This window comes from Pelodiscus sinensis, chromosome 18 (assembly GCF_052426305.1).
Source record: "Pelodiscus sinensis isolate ZL-2025 chromosome 18, ASM5242630v1, whole genome shotgun sequence".
Taxonomy (NCBI): Eukaryota; Metazoa; Chordata; order Testudines; family Trionychidae; genus Pelodiscus; species Pelodiscus sinensis.
In genome coordinates, this window is record NC_143069.1 from 5,134,521 (window position 1) to 5,152,568 (window position 18,048).

Here is an 18,048-nt window from a genome sequence, read left to right on the forward strand (position 1 = left end):
GAGCCCGGCCGAGGCTCGACGCCGGCGACGTCCCAACGGCGATAGGCTGTCTGGGATGTCGCTCACGCAAGCACCGCCCCCGAATGGGGGGGCGCGCCCGGGCGCATTGGTCACCGCGCCTGTCACTCGCGATCGCCACGCCTCCTTCCGACGCAGGCGCGACGCGATAGGTTCTCCAGCCTGTCAAGTCGTGGGATTGGCGGTCCTGGTCTCGCGAGGGCGGGAGCCGGGAGCCGGCGCCTCCGGCGCCCGTGTCAGAGAATGGCATGCTGGGAGTCGTAGTCTCCCCAGCTGGCGGCGGGTGGGCGGGAAGGGAGGCTGATACGAAAGGTGCAGCGGGCCGGAAAAGCGGGAGGTTGCCTAGTGGAACCTCGAGGCTCTGAACGTTGCTTGGAAACCGGGCTGGGGGGAAGGGCACAGGGGACCCCGAGGGGTCCGGGGCTGGAGGGGAGTTGAAGTCAGGTGGGATGTTGAGCCCTGAGCGCTCTGTGGAGCTGGGGGGGGGGGGGGGGGGGTTGGATGGGATTAGGGACCCTCAAGGTGCCTTGGTAATCAGAGATGACCCCGGGGTCCCTGTTGCGGGGAATGTTGAGCTCTGAAGGTTCCGCGGCAGTTGGAGAGAAGGCTGGCGGGGGTGGGAAGGCGCCGTGGAGTGGAATGTTGGGCTCTGAAGGTTCCGCGGCAGTTGGAGGGAAGGCCGGCGGGGGTGGGAAGGCGCCGTGGAGCGGAACGTTGAGCTCTGAAGGTTCCGCGGCAGTTGGAGAGAAGGCCGGCGGGAGTGGGAAGGCGCCGTGGAGCGGAATGTTGAGCTCTGAAGGTTCCGCAGCAGTTGGAGGGAAGGCCGGCGGGGGTGGAAAGGCGCCGTGGAGCGGAATGTTGAGCTCTGAAGGTTCCGCGGCAGTTGGAGAGAAGGGCGGCGGGGGTGGGAAGGCGCCGTGGAGCAGAACGTTGGGCCCTGAAGGTTCCGCGGCAGTTGGAGAGAAGGCTGGCGAGGGTGGGAAGGCGCCGTGGAGCGGAATGTTGGGCCCTGAAGGTTCCGCGGCAGTTGGAGAGAAGGCTGGCGAGGGTGGGAAGGCGCCGTGGAGCAGAACGTTGGGCCCTGAAGGTTCTGCGGCAGTTGGAGAGAAGGCCCGCGGGGGTGGGAAGGCGCCGTGGAGCGGAACGTTGAGCTCTGAAGGTTCCGCGGCAGTTGGAGAGAAAGCCGGCGGGGGTGGGAAGGCGCCGTGGAGCGGAATGTTGAGCTCTGAAGGTTCCGCAGCAGTTGGAGGGAAGGCCGGCGGGGGTGGGAAGGCGCCGTGGAGCGGAACGTTGGGCCCTGAAGGTTCCGCGGCAGTTGGAGGGAAGGCCGGCGGGGGTGGGAAGGCGCCGTGGAGTAGAACGTTGGGCCCTGAAGGTTCCGCGGCAGTTGGAGGGAAGGCCGTCGGGATGGGAAGGCGCCGTGGAGCGAAACGTTGGGCCCTGAAGGTTCCGCGGCAGTTGGAGGGAAGGCCGGCGGGATGGGAAGGCGCCATGGAGCGAAACGTTGGGCCCTGAAGGTTCCGCGGCAGTTGGAGGGAAGGCTGGCGGGGGTAGGAAGGCGCCGTGGAGTGGAACGTTGGGCCCTGAAGGTTCCGCGGCAGTTGGAGGGAAGGCCGGCGGGATGGGAAGGCGCTGTGGAGCGAAACGTTGGGCCCTGAAGGTTCCGCGGCAGTTGGAGGGAAGGCCGGCGGGATGGGAAGGTGCCGTGGAGCGAAACGTTGGGCCCTGAAGGTTCCGCGGCAGTTGGAGGGAAGGCCGGCGGGGGTGGGAAGGCGCTGTGGAGCGGAACATTGGGCCCTGAAGGTTCCGCGGCAGTAGGAGGGAAGGCCGGCGAGGGTGGGAAGGCGATGTGGAGCAGAACGTTGGGCCCTGAAGGTTCTGCGGCAGTTGGAGGGAAGGCCAGCGGGGATGGGAAGGCACTGTGGAGCGGAACGTTGGGCCCTGAAGGTTCTGCGGCAGTTGGAGAGAAGGCTGGCGAGGGTGGGAAGGCGCCGTGGAGCGGAACGTTGGGCCCTGAAGGTTCTGCGGCAGTTGGAGGGAAGGCTGGCGAGGGTAGGAAGGCGCCGTGGAGCGGAACGTTGGGCCCTGAAGGTTCTGCGGCAGTTGGAGAGAAGGCTGGCGAGGGTGGGAAGGCGCCGTGGAGCGGAACGTTGGGCCCTGAAGGTTCTGCGGCAGTTGGAGGGAAGGCCAGCGGGGGTGGGAAGGCACTGTGGAGCGGAACGTTGGGCCCTGAAGGTTCTGCGGCAGTTGGAGGGAAGGCCAGCGGGGATGGGAAGGCGCCGTGGAGCGGAACGTTGGGCCCTGAAGGTTCTGCGGCAGTTGGAGGGAAGGCCAGCGGGGGTGGGAAGGCACTGTGGAGCGGAACGTTGGGCCCTGAAGGTTCTGCGGCAGTTGGAGGGAAGGCCAGCGGGGATGGGAAGGCACTGTGGAGCGGAACGTTGGGCCCTGAAGGTTCCGCGGCAGTTGGAGAGAAGGGTGGCTGTGGTGGGAAGACGCTGTGGAGTGGAACGTTGGGCCCTGAAGATTCCACCACTGTTTGAGGGAAGGCCGGTCTTTAAACTAGGTTTGTCAGGGGATGGTGACCTAAGCTCTGAGGTAAATAGGGAAGTGGGATACTGGGAAGAAACACAAAGAGGAAGGTGCAACAGGAGAGGACCTCTGATTCAAACGGAGAATGTAGGGCAATCAGCTAATTATCTAAACCCTGAACGCAAGAAGTCTGGGAAACAAGCAGGAAGCATTAGAAGTCCTGGAGCAGTGAAAGAACTATGATTTGATCAGAATAACGGCGACTTGGTGGGATGACTCACATGATTGGAGCACTGTCATGGAAGGGTATAAACTGTTCAGCAGGGACAGGCAGGGGAGAAAAGGTGGAGTCGTCGCACTGTATGTAACAGACCAGTGTAATTGCTCAGAGCTCCTGAATATATATATATAGAGAAAAGCCTGTTGAGAGTCTTTGGGTTAAGCTTAGAGGTGGGAGCAACAGAGGTGATGTTGTGGTTGGTATCTACTACAGACCTCCAAAACAGGTGGATGAGGTAGATGAGTCTTTTATCAGACTGCTAAGAGAAACTTCCAGATCACTGGTTCTCATGGGGGACTTTAATCACCCTGACATTTATTGGGAGACCAATACAGCAGTATACAGACAATCCAGGAAGTTTTTGGAGAATGTTGGGGATAACTTCCTAGGACAAGAGCTAAAGAAAGCAACCAGAGGCCATGCACAATTTGACCTGCTGCTCACCAAAAGAGAGGAATTAATAGGGGAAGTAGATGTGGGTGGCAACCTGGGAAGCAGTGATCATGAGAGGGTCGATTTCAGGATCCTGATGAAAGGAGAGCAGCAAAATACAGACCCTGGACTTCAGAAAAGCAGACTTTGACTCCCTCAGGGAACTGATGAGCAGGATCCCCTGGGATGCTAACATGAAGGGGAAAGGAATCCAGGAGAGCTGGCTAAATTTTAAAGAAGCCTTATTGAAGGCACAGCAGAAAAGCAAATATGGTAGGCAACCAGCTTGACTTAGCAGTGAAATCCTTGGTGAGCTTAAATACAAAAAGGAAGCTTACAAGAAGTGGAAATTTGCAGTGAGGAGTAACAGTAGTTCGAATTAGGAGCTTTAATTTAATTTAGTTCGAACTACCAGGCATTTAAAAATTGCGGCGCCCGGGAACATGCAAATAAAGCCCAGAATATTTTCATCCCAGGCTTCATTTGCAAGTTCGAATGACTACATTAGCAACCCTAGTTTGAACTAGGGTGGCTAGTGTAGACATACCCTGAGAGATTTGAGCTTGTTTAGTCTGCAAAAGAGTGAGGAGAGATTTGATAGCAGCCTTTAACTACCCTAAAGGGAGGTTCCAAAGAGGATGGAGAGAGGCGGTTCTCAGTAGAGACAGATGGTAGAACATGGAGCAATAGTCTCAAGGATTCTAGAGTCTAGAATTTATTTCTTTTCATATTAAATAGGAGGTATGGGAAGGTTTACTAAAAGCCAAGGGGATACAGGGACCGAGGAGTAACGGTAGTTCGGACTAGGAAGCCTAGTCTGAACTACCTAGTTCGTGCTGCGTGTAGCCGCATGGCACGGGGTTCGAACAAACAGGGATTTAAAAATGGCGGCGCCCAGTTTATGCAAATGAAGCCCGGGAAATTCAAATCCCGGGCTTCATTTGCAAGTGCGGTATGCCTACATTACCCTCCTAGTTCGAACTAGGAGGGTAGTGTAGACATACCCTTATATCCCTAGCCCAATCAAAGCTATGGGTTTGAAATGGGAATCCCTGCATTGAGATTCACTGGCTTGTACTATGCAGGCGGTCAGAGAGGCTGATCGTAATGTCCCCATCTGCTCTTGAAACCTATGAATCCATTTTTGAGGCTTTTTATGAAATATAATTTTAAAAATCCTCTTAAACTGAAATGTGTAGTGCCACCTCAACTAGGCGGTTATTTTCAGCTCCAGCATACAAAGATATAAACACTAGTGGGGTGGGTGGCATACTTGCTCCCTTTCATGCCCTCAACAGCACTTCCATAGCAGGCTCACAAAGAAGTGTAGGAGCGAGCAAAGCACAGCAAAGAAAGGGGACCCACTTCACGAGAGCTGACTTGCTCTGAGCAGATCCCCAGAGGGAATTTTTTTTTCAGACTGTGCTTTTCAAAAATATAAAGAAATCATGCCAATCCCACAGCGGCTTCTGAGGGGACCCAATACCACGTGCACAAGGGACAGCGTGTCAGTGGCAGGGTATTAAGAATGAGATCTGAAAGCTCAAAGAAAAATTACAGAGCAGCAGAAGCCAAAACAAACATCTTCCGCCACCGACTGATTTTCAGGTCCTCTGTTTCTGTGTAGCCCAGCCATCTTGTAACAGCTTCCCTTGTTCAAACAGGGGTATGCTCATTGAAAAGGGGTTCAATTCTTTTTGGTAGATGCAGCTGCCATTGTGTTTGGTTATAACAAAAGTCTGCAGGGTCGGGCGGATTCTTGTTTGTCCCAGAGGAGGAAAAGGCAGGAAGGTTAGAAAGAGTGGGAAAGAGAAGACTGGGATATAAAGGGGGGAGCCAAGCAAAACAGGTGGTAACTCAGACTCTGTGCCTTGACTGGGGAGAGCAGAGCTAGCTCATCAGGACAGAGTGCTGGGATGCCCCAGAGAGCAGGAAGGTCGGCTCAGTGGAATGATCAGTACACGGGGGACACCCCTACGGGAACTTCTGTGAGTTAACCCGTCACAGTGGGGATAAGGGTGTTTGACTTGCTGAGACTTGGGGAGGGGCAGAGCAGGTGAGCCAGCTGCTGGCACATAGGCAATGATCCTCTTTGCAACCCGAGAACCCAGAGAGAGATGCGACCAAGTGACACTTTGCTGGGGAAGCAAGACAAAGACCCAAAGAAGGGCAATGGGCATGTCAGAGGACAGTGACACCCACCTTCTTGCTCTCTGGGGCTTCCCACCACCCTGTCTGGATGGGACAGGTCCTCTGGTCTCCCCCAGGCAAGGCACAGAGTTGTGGTTACCATTCCCCTGAGGAGCAAAAGAGACACTTAAGCTCTGGGTGGATGCGGTTCTAGAGCAGAGCGCCCAGGAAATCAACCCCCAAAAGGGCTCAAACCCCCAAATTACTCTGGGTAAGTTCACTGGGTAAGCTTCTTTTATTAAAGAAAGAGGGGTATGGCCAGTGGTTGCTCCCCCCAGGTAACAATTATTTACACTGGGCTTGATAGTAAACAAAAGAGCTTTTATTAAGTAAAAACAGTAGGGTTTAAGAGATTGCAAATGAAAACAGACCAATCCAAGTAAGTTACAAAATTAAAATGCATAGGAAATGCATAGCTGGTTCTAATTCACTAACAAAAGGTATGTCTAGACTGCATCCCTCTGTTGGCAAATGGATGCAGATTAGGTAGGTCAACATTGCAAATGAAGCGGGGATTTAAATATCCTGTTTTTAATTTGCATCAAAATGGCCACCATTTTTGGCAACCCAGCACTTTGTCAGTAAGAAGCGGCAGTCTACAGGGGGATCTGTCGAGAAAGAAAGCCTTTTTTCACAGATCTTGTAAACCTCCTTGCAGGAGGCATAAGGGATCTGTCGAAAAAGGCTTTGTTTCTCAACAGATCCCCCTCTAGACTGCCGCTTTTTGCCAACAAAGCGTGGAGTCAGCAAAAACGGCAGCCATTTTAATGCAAATTAGGCATGGGGTATTTAAATCCCCACTTGATTTGCAATGTCGACCTGCCTAATCTGCATCCCTCTGCCAACAGAGAGATACAGTCTAGACATACCCAAACTTACCATATGTAACTTCTTACCCTAAGAACATGTTCTTATTTCAGGCCTAATTTTCAAATGAAAGATGATTCTGACTTGGGTCTCCAGCACTCCAAATTTCATAGAATTATACAACACTAGAACTGGAAGGGACCTTGAGTGGTCATCGAGTCCAGTCCCCTGCCCTCACGGCAGGACCCAGTACCGTCTAGACCATCCCTGATAGATGTCTATCTAACTGCTCTTAAATATCTCCAGAGATGGAGATTCCACAACCTCCCTAGGCAACTTATTCCAGTGTTGAACCACCCTGACAGTTAGGAAGTTTTTCCTAATGTCGAACCTAAACTTCCCTTGCTGAAATTTAAGCCCATTGCTTTTTGTCCTATCCTCAGAGGCCAAAGAGAACAATTTTTCTCTTTCCTCCTTGTGACACCTTTTTAGATACCTGAAAATTTCTGTTTCCTCTTAGATTTGGCTAGACAGATTCAATGCCTCTTCGCAAGGGCCAGAACCCTTTGTTTGACATCACTCCTTCCTATGGGAAAACACCAGGTTCAAAATGGATTCCCATTATCCTGTGGAATTGTCACATCTTTCTAGTCTACTTACCTTTGGACATACAGGACAAACATGCCTGTTTACAAGTCATTGAGTTGTTCCCTAGTCATTAGGCTTCCGGGGCACCAGTAATGGCCTTCATTAGCACATTTAGGACTATACAGAGATCCACACTTTATATTTGTCACTTCACATACAAGAATGATACACAGAACTAAATTGAGTATACAGAGCCAGCAGATTGTAATATTAAAATCGATAGGTTACATGAGGCATTTTGTCTAAAGCATCTCTTGAGTTATGCATGTTGATATTCATAAGCCAATTTTCATAAAGCATGGATGGGAACTGTCACACTGAGCTTGTGATCGTCTTGGTCTGTTTCAAGCTGTGGCTGCCGCGTTGCAGCTCCATATGCCTTTTCAAGGACAAGTCTAAATTGACCGTGAAGGGCAGGTACGAGTTGGCCTCCTCCACCCGAAACTTGCGGCACAGGAGGCTGAAGAGCTCGGGATCCTGGTCCAGTTCCAGCAGCTTTTCCATCTGGCCTTTCAGCTTGTCCAGCTCTTCCATGTACTTCTCATAGACCTCGCACAGAGACATGTCTGGGCGGAGCGGGCTTTCTTGGCAACTGCCCATTCTGCTCCTCTGCTTCTCATCTTCGATGCACTGCAACAGCCAGCTCAGACGGCACGGCCACTGGTTGGCAAGGAGCACCCATTCCACCACCTTCTTCGGACACACCGTGTCCTTGAAGAGGTTACTCTTCAGTAGTGTGATGGTGATGGTGATGGTGTTTACGATGCGCTGCATTTGCACCATGTTATCCGGCATAAATTCCTTCAAGGACTCATCAAGGAGGTGGTCAAAAGCTTGAATTAGTTCTTTGGTTCGGATATCTTTCCCGTAGCTTCCAGTTTCTGACTGCTGGGTTCTGACGTCAGGGAGGAGAGGTGTGCAGCTGTCATCTGTAACTGGATTCATTGCATCATGGGTGGCAGGATCATAGTGAGGGTTGGAGAGGAAGTAAGGGTTAGCTTTCTTCACCTCTAGCTCTTTCACTTGTGGCTTCCTGCGGTCAATAATGTCCCTGATCAGGCCATTCTTGGTGTCACAGTCCATTTGAGGGACACAGAAGGGCAGGGTAACAATGCGGTTTAAGAACTTGTAGCCGTTGTTGGCCATACCCTTCACACATGTGGAGCTTTCCACGCAGTCAACAATGATGCTTGGGTCAACAGCCAAGATGGAGATGAACGGGGCATCATTGTCTGAGAGGAGGATGTTCATGGCATTGAGGACGCCAACCACCCTGTCGGGGCTGCACCTGTCCAAGTGGGTGATCTCCAGCACCACCCGCAGCTTCTGCCGCTGGAAGATCTCCATGAACTGCAGGAACCTGGTAATTGTCCTGACTTCCTTTTTCACGCTGCTCATGAAGCCCAGCTGTGCGCTGAGATCCGTCCGGTTCATCTGTCTCTCCAGCTGGCACTTCTGGGTGACGATGATGTTTCGTACCACTGGGAAGGTGAACTTTATGGCAGTAACTGCAGAGAGGCCAATGGCCATCACCCCAATGCCTTCCACAACAGCTATGGCATCTCGTGAGGCATCTCCAATGTGCATGCCAAGCACTAGGAGGAAAACGCCCATGCCAATGGCTACCACGCTCAGAAAGATCACAGTAGCCCACAGCGGGAGGAAGAGGAACTTCTTGATAACCCATTCCTGATCCCCTGGTCCTTCAATGATGCCAGATTTCTTACCTACAGCCCTGAAAACACTCATAGGTAGGAGACCAAAGTGTCTTTCGATGTGGTCGCATAGTGTGGTGATGAGGCCTGCCCAAAGCTGGTCGCTGCCCGCGTACTCCCAGGCACTGAAATGGATGAAGACGTGTTTCACATTCCTTCGCCACTTCTGCTGCCCTGTCAGAACTGGCCGGTAGAAGATCATGAGAAACAGGAGCTTGAGTAGATTCAAGCCAGAGGCCCAACACTGCGTCTTCTGAGTCTGCTGAAATTCCTCATTAACCATGAACTCTACGATAAGAGAAGATGTACATCAGTTATCTGGAAGCGGCTTAAATCTTTCCTCCTGAAGGATCTTCTGGATTTACTATCCTTTCCTCCTGGGGAGTGTTCAAGAATGGGCAGCTCTTTGCAGAGTCGCCCACAGGATTAATAGGGCCCTACGCAGCACTATTAAACTGGTGCGCCTTTGCTCAGTGGCAGCCCGGTGGAGGGTGGCGATGATGCTTTTTTAGGGATGTCATTTTATCATCTTCAGAAACACAATAATTATAAAACAAATTTTAAACTAAAGTCCTGTCAGCTCACACGGTATATTCAGAAACTGCAGTCGCCAGGGTGCCAAATCATAAAATCATAGAATACTAGGACCGGAAGGGACTTCGAGAGGTCATCAAGTCCAGTCCCCTGCCCTCATGGCAGGACCAAATACTGTCTAGACCATCCCTGATAGACATTTATCTAACCTACTCTTAAATATCTCCAGAAATGGGGATTCCACAACCTCCCTGGGCAATTTATTCCAGTGTTTGACTACCCTGACAGGTAGGAACTTTTTCCTAATGTCGAACCTAAACCTCCCTTGCTGCAGTTTAAGCCCATTGCTTCTTGTTCTATCCTCAGAAGGCAAGATGAACAAGTTTTCTCCCTCCTCCTTGTGACACCCTTTTAGATATCTGAAAACTGTTATCATGTCCCCTCTCAATCTTCTCTTTTCTAAACTAAACAAACCCAATCTGTTAAATGCCTGTTAAATCAGGGGTCTGCAACCTATGGCTCTCAAACCAAATATGGCTCAGTATGGCACTAAGCATGGCTCTTTTGTCATTCCCAACATACATGCAAGCTTTTAAATTAAAATAAAACTTTAATTCAGTATTTTAAAAACGTGTAATTAGTCATGTAGTTTGAATGGCTGCATGGACCTGAATTTAACTAGTTAAAATATAAACTTCAAAGAAATGTGCAAAAAAATGCAGAAGCAGAAGTCCCATTTAATAAAGGGAGTACAAGGTTTCATTTCTGCTATTATTCATCATTGTCAATTATCATAATATTAAGTCATATATTTTCCGTTATGCAAATGGGCATTCTTATACTAGGTCTTTGTTGACGACATGTTCTGAATGTTTATGTAGTTTGACTGTTTGGTTTGAGTCGGTTGCTGACCCCTGTGTTAAATGGCTTCGTTACCACTTGAATGACTCTTTCATGAGTTAATTTTCTGCTAATAGGTCTTGGAGCTTCAGGGGGTAGCCGAGTTTGTTTTTTCTGTAACAAACTACAAATGGTCTGGTAGCACTTTAGACTAAGGAAACGTGTAGATGGTATCATGGAGAAGTAGACCGTGCCCACAAAAGCTCATGATACCATCTACATGTTCCATTAGTCTATAAAGTGCTACCAGACCATTTGTTGTTGGTTTTTTTCTTTTGCTAATAGGTCTGGCCAGCTTTTACAATTCTCAGTTAACAAGATCCTTTGCGCAGGAAGGAGAGCTACAGGACAGAGACAGGAAGAGGCAAGGGAGTGGCTATTAAGACACAGTGCTGCAAATGGGTAAAGGTGACTCTGGCTCTTTGGAGTTGGTTGTAGTCCACTAATCCCCTCTGACATCCCCATGCGGTCCCTCCCCCTTCTTGAGTTCCCCAGGGCAGTACTTACCCTTGATTTTCTTTAAGAGCAAGATTTTGCAGCGTCCCCATGGTGCATAAAGCCCAACAATTGCAGGCGTGGGCACAGTGTACAGGACATTGGCTAAAGCGAGGCAGTAGATGTTCTGTAGGGTCTGAGGCTCTGCAGCAGGGCCGAGAGAAAACACAAAGATCAGCCTTACTGAGCGCATCAGCAGTGGATGTTCAATTACACCCTTCTCTCTCTTTTTTTTTTTTAACTTTTAGACCAGGCAAAGGTGCCAGGCAAATATCCCATTCAGTGTGGATACTATCTGTCGAAAAAGCAAATCGCTTTTTCAATGCACTTTGGCAGTGTAGTTCTGGCTCTCTTTCGGAAGAAGTTTTTTCGGAAGATCACTTCCGGAAAAGCTTCTTCTGAAAGAAGCCTGCAGTCTAGACATAGCCATCAAGGCATCTCCCAGGCGGGGGGAACATTGAAAGACACAAGCGGACGGACTGGCTGTAACAGACGGGTACAGAGTGTCGGCATGTCTAGTCCCCAAGGAGGAGGTGCTGGGAGCACTGGGGCATTGTGGGAAGTGCTTTGTATTCATGCCCATCAGTATGAAAGAAGCTATTTGCAGATATATTTGCATGTATATGCAACCACATTTAAATTGTGGCCCTCGGCATGTGTCGTGAGAGGCCCCTGGGGCTTCTAAAGTTGAGTAGCCCTGTTTTAGGGGGAGGTTAGGTCTCATTTCTGCCTGGGCAAATGTCCTCAGCAGCCAGCCTTAGCTTGTGCAGTTTACATGTTGCTTGTGGTTTTCCTGTAGGACAGCAGAAAGCGCTCTTGCCTGCGCATGCTGCACTGCCAGTAGGTCTAGATTCAGTCTGAGCGTAGTCCTGGAGCTGGAGCTGCTAAGGATGCGATTGATTAATTGACCAGACCGCCCTGATATGCAGTCACCATGTCCAGAGAGCCTGGAGCATTGGGCCTGGTGTCAGATTTGAGGCCTGGAGCAGCAGCTGTGAACCAAGGTCAGGCCATGTATTATAGCAGCTGCTTATAAGTTCACTGCCCAGCCCATGAAATTGGCAAAGTTGGTGCTAGTACACTAGGCGCTAGATATTTACATAACTACATGCCGGCTAGTACAGCTACCTCCTGCTCCAGGGCAAGAGAAGATTGTTTGACAAAATGAAATAGGATGTTTTGGTTCAAGGTATTAGGAGCAAAGGGAGGTAGCAAACAAACCACATAAGTTGTTTATTTCAGGTTATAAATATTGGGGTGCCTGGCCTTACCCCTCTGTGTGCTTAGGAGATAATAGAGACTTTCTGACTGAACTTCTCCTTGTCCCGGGGCACTGGTGTGTTGATGCACGTGTAGCCACAAATCCAGGGCACTAGGATTGTGACTTCACGGCTATAAGCCTGGCCGAGTGCTTCTATCACCAGACTGTGCCTGTGGTCAGTCTTTGTGCGAACAGCAAGATCTGCAGCAGGAGCAGGCTGCGTTATCTGCACTGACCACACCGGAGCTGCAAGGCCAGAACACTGAGCGGCGCTGCTGAGGCAACCACATTGCAGCTCGCAGCCCTTAACACTAGGAGCCCGTAAGTGCTCCTGTAGGCCCTGCTTTCGCTGGCATTAAGCCAAACGGCGTCCGCAGAGCCCCTGGCACTCCTGCGCCCTGCTGTGTGATGCAGAGGGATAGATGGAGAAGAGGGAGGCCCATGTGTTCCTTTGCCCTGGCCCAGGCTAGCCTATGCCACTTCCCCTGGTTGTGTGGACCAGACTTACCGGGCGGTGGACTCTCCTGGGAGGCAACGAATTGGAAAAAGATTTAGGGGTCGTGGTGGGTAATCAGTGGAACATGAGTTCCCCGTGCAGCGCTCTGGCTTAAAAAGCTGATGTAATCCTGGGAGGTAGAAACAAGAAACTCACAGCAGGAATCAAGAGGTGGTTTGCCTCTCTGTTCGGCACTGCTGGCGTTCTCTGTCCAGCTCTGGCAGCCAGAACTCAAGAAGGATTCTGAGAAATTGGAGAAGGATTCTGATGCATTAATAAATTGGAGAGGAGTCATGAGAGCACCATGAAAATGTAGGCTTAGGCATAAAGGTTAGAAAGCCTGCCCAGTTGCCCTTTATTAAATTGTTGTTGCCCTAGAGCCAAGTTCATGGGCTGGATCTATTTAGCTCAACAAAGGGAAGGTTCGGGGGTTACTTGTTCATACCTACATGGGGACTAATTTGATAATGGGCTCTTCAGTCTCGCAGAGGCAGGTCGAACACGATCGAAGGGCCAAAAGATTCACCTTTCCCTCCGGCTTGGTTAAACAAGCTGGTTAGACAGGAAGAGGCAATGGAATGATAAGCACCAGCTGCCGGAGTCACTTGGATTGCAGGGCCAGCGAAACTCCACTCTTGAAACTGCCAGCCACAGCCACACCTATGGGCGTAGGCTCGAGAAAGAGCCTGGAACAAGGAACAGAGCCTCATTCTTGCATCGTATTTGGCTTCCCCCAGGCAGATGGTCTCTCCCAGTTGCTGCTGTCCCAGGATGGAGTCCTGTCTCTCCCTTCTCCAGGTGTAAGGGGGCTATTAGCCAGTGTCCCCTACAAGCTGAGCACTTTGGTAGCTATCTAGGAGACATTCAGATGCAGCTCAGAGGTTTAGCAGAGCACCCTGGTAGTGCACATCTGTACTATACGTTGGTGCACATAACAAAATGTATTCCACACATAGAAGGAAAAATGAGAAGGATGTTTGCTGCTAGCTCCTTCCTAAAACTCAGAGGTGGGGGGCTGGTTAGCTAACCCCCAGCACTGAAAGGTAGGGGTAAGGTGGCTGAGATATCAAGACCCTTAGTCTCAGTTCAGCCTGATTGGCAGAGCAGGCAGGCCCTGCAGGGAGTCAGGAGGCCAGGGGTCCTGTGCTCCATGTGAGCCGAGTTTGCCTGGGTTGGACAGAGTGGGGCTGAGCTAAGGAGAGAGCAGGGGCCCGCACTGAGCTGGGGTGCAGGGCTGTGCCAGCCAGAGATCTGAGACACAGGGCAGAGGGCAGATCCTTTGCTGGGAGCAGGGCTGCAGCCACAGAGTCAGAGAGCAGGGCCCGAGACACTGCCCAGAGAGCAGGGCCATGCTGGGAGCCATGGAGCCAGAGGAGCCAGGGAGGCCCCCCCCCCGGGAACTGGAGGCGGAGCAGCAGAGAGTGCTGGAGCTAGAACTGGAACAGTCTGGAGCCGAGTGTGTTGAGCAGCTGGTGCGGCCAAAGGGGCTCTGGGCAGGGGCCCAGCGCAGGGAGACGCCACTAGCCGCAAGGCCTGGCAGGCCAGCCTTAGAGGGGGATCGTAACCCCAGCTAAAGGCTGAGGCTAGAGAGAAGGGTCCTGCCACCCGGAACCTGAAGGCTTGTGGCCTGTCTCAGAGCTCATGTCTGATCTGCTCCAGAATCAGCCACCCGGGCAAATGAAGCTAGAACCCCCCCTCCCCGCCTACAGACTTTGCTTGAAATAGCTACAGCCATTCTAAAGTGTCCAGATCTCATGATTAAAAAGGAGATGTCCCACTGAGCCACTAAGCCATGCTGTCTGCCTGTGACAAGTAGCTCCAAGAGGAGCAAGCAGCTCTCGTGTGTCCTTGCATTGTTAACTCTGGAACCTAATGGTGGTGGCATTGCTAACCGGGTTGCCAGTAATCACCTGTATTATTTGTAGCACCTTAGGGCACCCAATGAAAGATCGGGGAGGTCCATTGGTCTGGGTGCTGTAAACACACCTAACACAAAGGCAGCCCCCCGAGAGCTTCGCCTCTAGCTAAATAATTATCCCACTTCCAAATTCATCAGGAAAAATAGCTACTCTGGGCTTACGGCAGGACTGGAGTTGTTGGCAGGTGTCAAGGCTGGTCCGTTCCCCACTCCAGAGCACAGCGAGCCAAGGTGGCTTCCAGCCATTCTCAGATTCATACAGCTGCCTCCCTGTGAACCAGGTGCGAGCTGGCTCCTGGCCATGCTGTCCCATAGACCTGGCTTGTGCAGCCTAGCCCCACATACCTGATGTGGAGCAGAGAACTGAGGAACCTGTCCATTACTAGCCAGCCAATTACCTTGGGCATGGGAGATCATCACACTCATAACGCCTGGGGCCTTCACGCACCGACAGGGCTTGACTAGATTGGCCGGCTAGGGAGAAAGAAATAAACAGAATGCAGAGTTACCAAGAGATCAGAAGGCCAGCACGATGCTTTTATAGGCCGTTCAGCTGTGAAGAATCGCAAAGACAGAGCAGGTGACACTAACCTGAGTTAGTCCATTAGCTGCAGCTAGGCTGGGCCACGAGAGGAGAGACAGGACGTAAAATCTGCAGCTGAGCAGGTATCAGACCTTAAGGAGAACACGGCTGTTTCAAAACCTGGATCCATCCAGCTCATAGAAAAGTCAGCATGGGAGGGACCGTGATAAGTCATCTAGTCCATCCCCTGCACTGAGACAGGTCTTGGCAATCCCTGTTTGTTTCACCTGTGCTTAAAAACCTCCAGGGATGGAGCTTTAACAACTTCCCCAGGTGATTCATTGCAGGGCTTAACCACCCTGATAGGAAGTTTTTCCTGCTGGCTCAGAATTCTCTGCCTCCACAATCTCAAAAGGGAGTTATTCCTGGCCTTTCTCACTTCTTCTCTGCTGAACACTTCCATCACGCTTCAGCTGCCCTCGAACAGCTTGGAATTTCCACGGTGTTTCCCAAACGAGGGAAGAAAAAGATGAAACTGTGAAGATTTTCCCCAGAGCAACATTTGCGAAAAATTGTTTTGGAACCCTCGAAACCAGTTGATCAAAGCAGGAATATTGCACTTCCTAACACTCTGGCTGTGTCTAGAGTGGCAAGTTTTTCCGCAAAATCAGAAGATTTTGCGGAAAAACTTGCCAGCTGTCTACACTGGCTGCTTGAATTTCCGCAAGAACACTGACGATCTCATGTAAGTGTTCTTGCGGAAATACTATGCTGCTCCCGTTCGGGCAAAAGTCTTTTTCCAAAAGACTTTTGCGCAAAAGGTCAAGTGTAGACAGCACAGTAGTGTGTTCCACAAAAAAGCCCCTATCGCGAAAATGGCGATCGGGGCTTTTTTGCGGAAAACCGCGTCTAGATTGGCCACAGACGCTTTTCCACAGAAAGTGCTTTTGCGGAAAAGCATCCTGCCAATCTAGACGTGCTTTTCCGAAAATGCTTTTAACGGAAAAGTTTTCCGTTAAAAGCATTTCCGGAAAATCATGCCAGTCTAGACGTAGCCTCTGTGTATATGTTGAAGGGAAATGCTCCGACTCCTCATAATGTATAAGCCCAAAAGACTTTCAAAATTTAATCAAAACACTGAAAGAATTTTTCATTTGAAATTGACTATATTCTGTAATATTTAATACAAAGATTTCATAAGAGGTATATGTTGAAAATAAGCCCTTCAGCTTATGTGCCAAAACTGCTTAATTTCTACTTATAGCAGAATACAAAAAGTCACAGCAATATTCTAATTTTTAATATAGAATTAAAATGACTAATAATGGTTCATATAGAATAAGGGCTGAGCTAAAGCACTCTGAATTATATTATAACTAGCTGGAGTTACCTGGCGTTGCTCAGGGCAGGCGGTGGGGTCCTGCCGGGGATGCCCCATGTGAGGCGTGGGCAGGAGGGGGCGAACACGGGACCTAGGCTGGGCAGGGCGGCCCAGCTCGCGCCTGGGGCTGCAGGTGCCACGGGGGGCAACGATCCCACCGTCAGCCCCAAAACTTTCGCCCTGCTACCTGCCGCACCATTGGGCCGTGCCGGGGGCTCCCCTCTCCCGCGGGCCACGGCGAGCGGGTGCCGGGCTCCCCACCATGCGACCAGGAAGCTGTGCCGGACCCCGGGCCACTCCCAGCAGCACCACCACTGCTGCTGCCTCCCCACTGGGCTCGCCCCACTGCGCCCACAACCGCCCCCTAATGGCGGCTGCAAACTCCAGCCCGCTGCTCGGCAACCCTCAGCTGCTGCCGGAGAGGAGGGGTCCGGGCTAAGTGACATCACGGGCGGGAGAGAGGAGGGGCCCCCCTGCCCTGGATGCGCCTGCGCAGTGGAACGGCCTGGTAGAGGCAAGTGGGGCAGCTGCCGCTCGGAGCGCTGCCCCTCCCCTCACGCCTCCGCCACTGGCCTTAGTGAATGTTTGTCCCCACCACTTTCCCCGGGAAGCTGCTTCACCCCACGCTGCCAACAGTACCTTAAAACCTTCTCCTGGAGGAAAGGTTACCCCATGCAAAGTTTGGTTGCGGTAGCTCTTATAATGCCCAAGTTATTAGCGCACAAACATACAAACATTCCCCTTTCTGTATTAGCTATATAAGGCCAAAGTGCTTCATCTCTGTGCATTGTAATGTCCTCAAAACGATCAAACCGAGACAAAGCACTTTGATAACTTCGCTTCAAAATTGGATGACGCTGCCACGAGCCCAAAACCCTTTTTGATTACTGAACCTGTGTCCTGCTGACCAGCCATTGCACATCAATCGTAGGATCCTAGGGCTGCGAGAGACCTCGGTGTCATCAAGTTCAGCCCCCTGCCCAAAGCACCTGCATCTTCAGATGGTCTTGCTTGACTGTTACATCTCCATCCTTGGTGGCTTTCCTGGGTCTCAGCTGCCACGCTGTGACCACACCAGGCCCAAACCAGACACCCCGCCATGGTTCCCAGGGCTGTCACAAATCCAGTTGGGAATGTTCCATGGAATTGGTGAGTTCCTTCCTCAGCATCTCCTATTGTCTGGAAAAGCTTTCCGAGGTCTCTTCAGCTCCCCATTTCATTACAACCCTCAACGGCAGACACTGCAACATCTCCTTGGCTTCTTCATTTCTCTGGTACTTAGCTATTCGCAGCCTCGTACGTCTTATGACAGACAGTCTGGAGCCAGCCTGCACAGAAGGGGCTATAACGCTTATGGCATATTAATGACATTGCCCCTGCACAGCCCCTCTCAGCTCCGGAGTCAGAACCCACGAGAAACACCCCAAGAGCGGAGATGAAACCGCCACTCACCTGCAGCCCAGCTTCCAGGAAGGGCAAAGCAAAAGCGGAGCTCGCAGATTCCAGCCCAGCCTGGCACCTGCTTCCTGAACAGAGGCTACTCTGGGTCTTTTATGCCTGCGACCAGGTTTTGGGCAGGGAACTCAGCTCTCCAGAGCTGTTGGTGGCGTATAAATCAGCCCTCCAACCCAGGATATCCTCCCTCACCACCACACTTGGATTTGCTTCCCACATCATCTCCATCTGTCTGCAAGATCCTTGTTTCTCAACCAGCAGTTCCAAGGAATTGTCAGAACAGGTTGATCCAGATCACAGGAACCAACCTGCCTCCCTTGCCAGGGGCTTAGGCTACTTCTCAAGGCTTTGCCGGCACAGCTGGCTTGGCTAGGGAGTGTGGCAAAGCTCGCACCTCCAGCTGGCACAGCAATGCTGGCAAAGCCTCCAGGGCAAATGACAACTCTGCCAAAAAGCATCTGTTGGC

The 18,048-nt window shown here is 51.4% G+C and overlaps 1 protein-coding gene across 1 annotated transcript; it reads right to left on the reverse strand.

Moving 5' to 3' along the window:
• Nucleotides 1–5,767: 5,767 nt before the first annotated feature.
• On the reverse strand, nucleotides 5,768–15,077 carry LOC112545216 (NTPase KAP family P-loop domain-containing protein 1-like). Its single transcript, XM_025182876.3, has 4 exons — nucleotides 14,815–15,077; nucleotides 14,622–14,697; nucleotides 10,561–10,692; nucleotides 5,768–8,907 (listed from the first exon to the last, which is right to left on the reverse strand). Exons 2-4 carry the CDS (start codon nucleotides 14,647–14,649, stop codon nucleotides 7,217–7,219), a joined length of 1,851 nt encoding a protein of 616 aa, XP_025038661.3. The 5' UTR covers nucleotides 14,650–14,697; nucleotides 14,815–15,077; the 3' UTR covers nucleotides 5,768–7,216.
• Nucleotides 15,078–18,048: the final 2,971 nt, after the last annotated feature.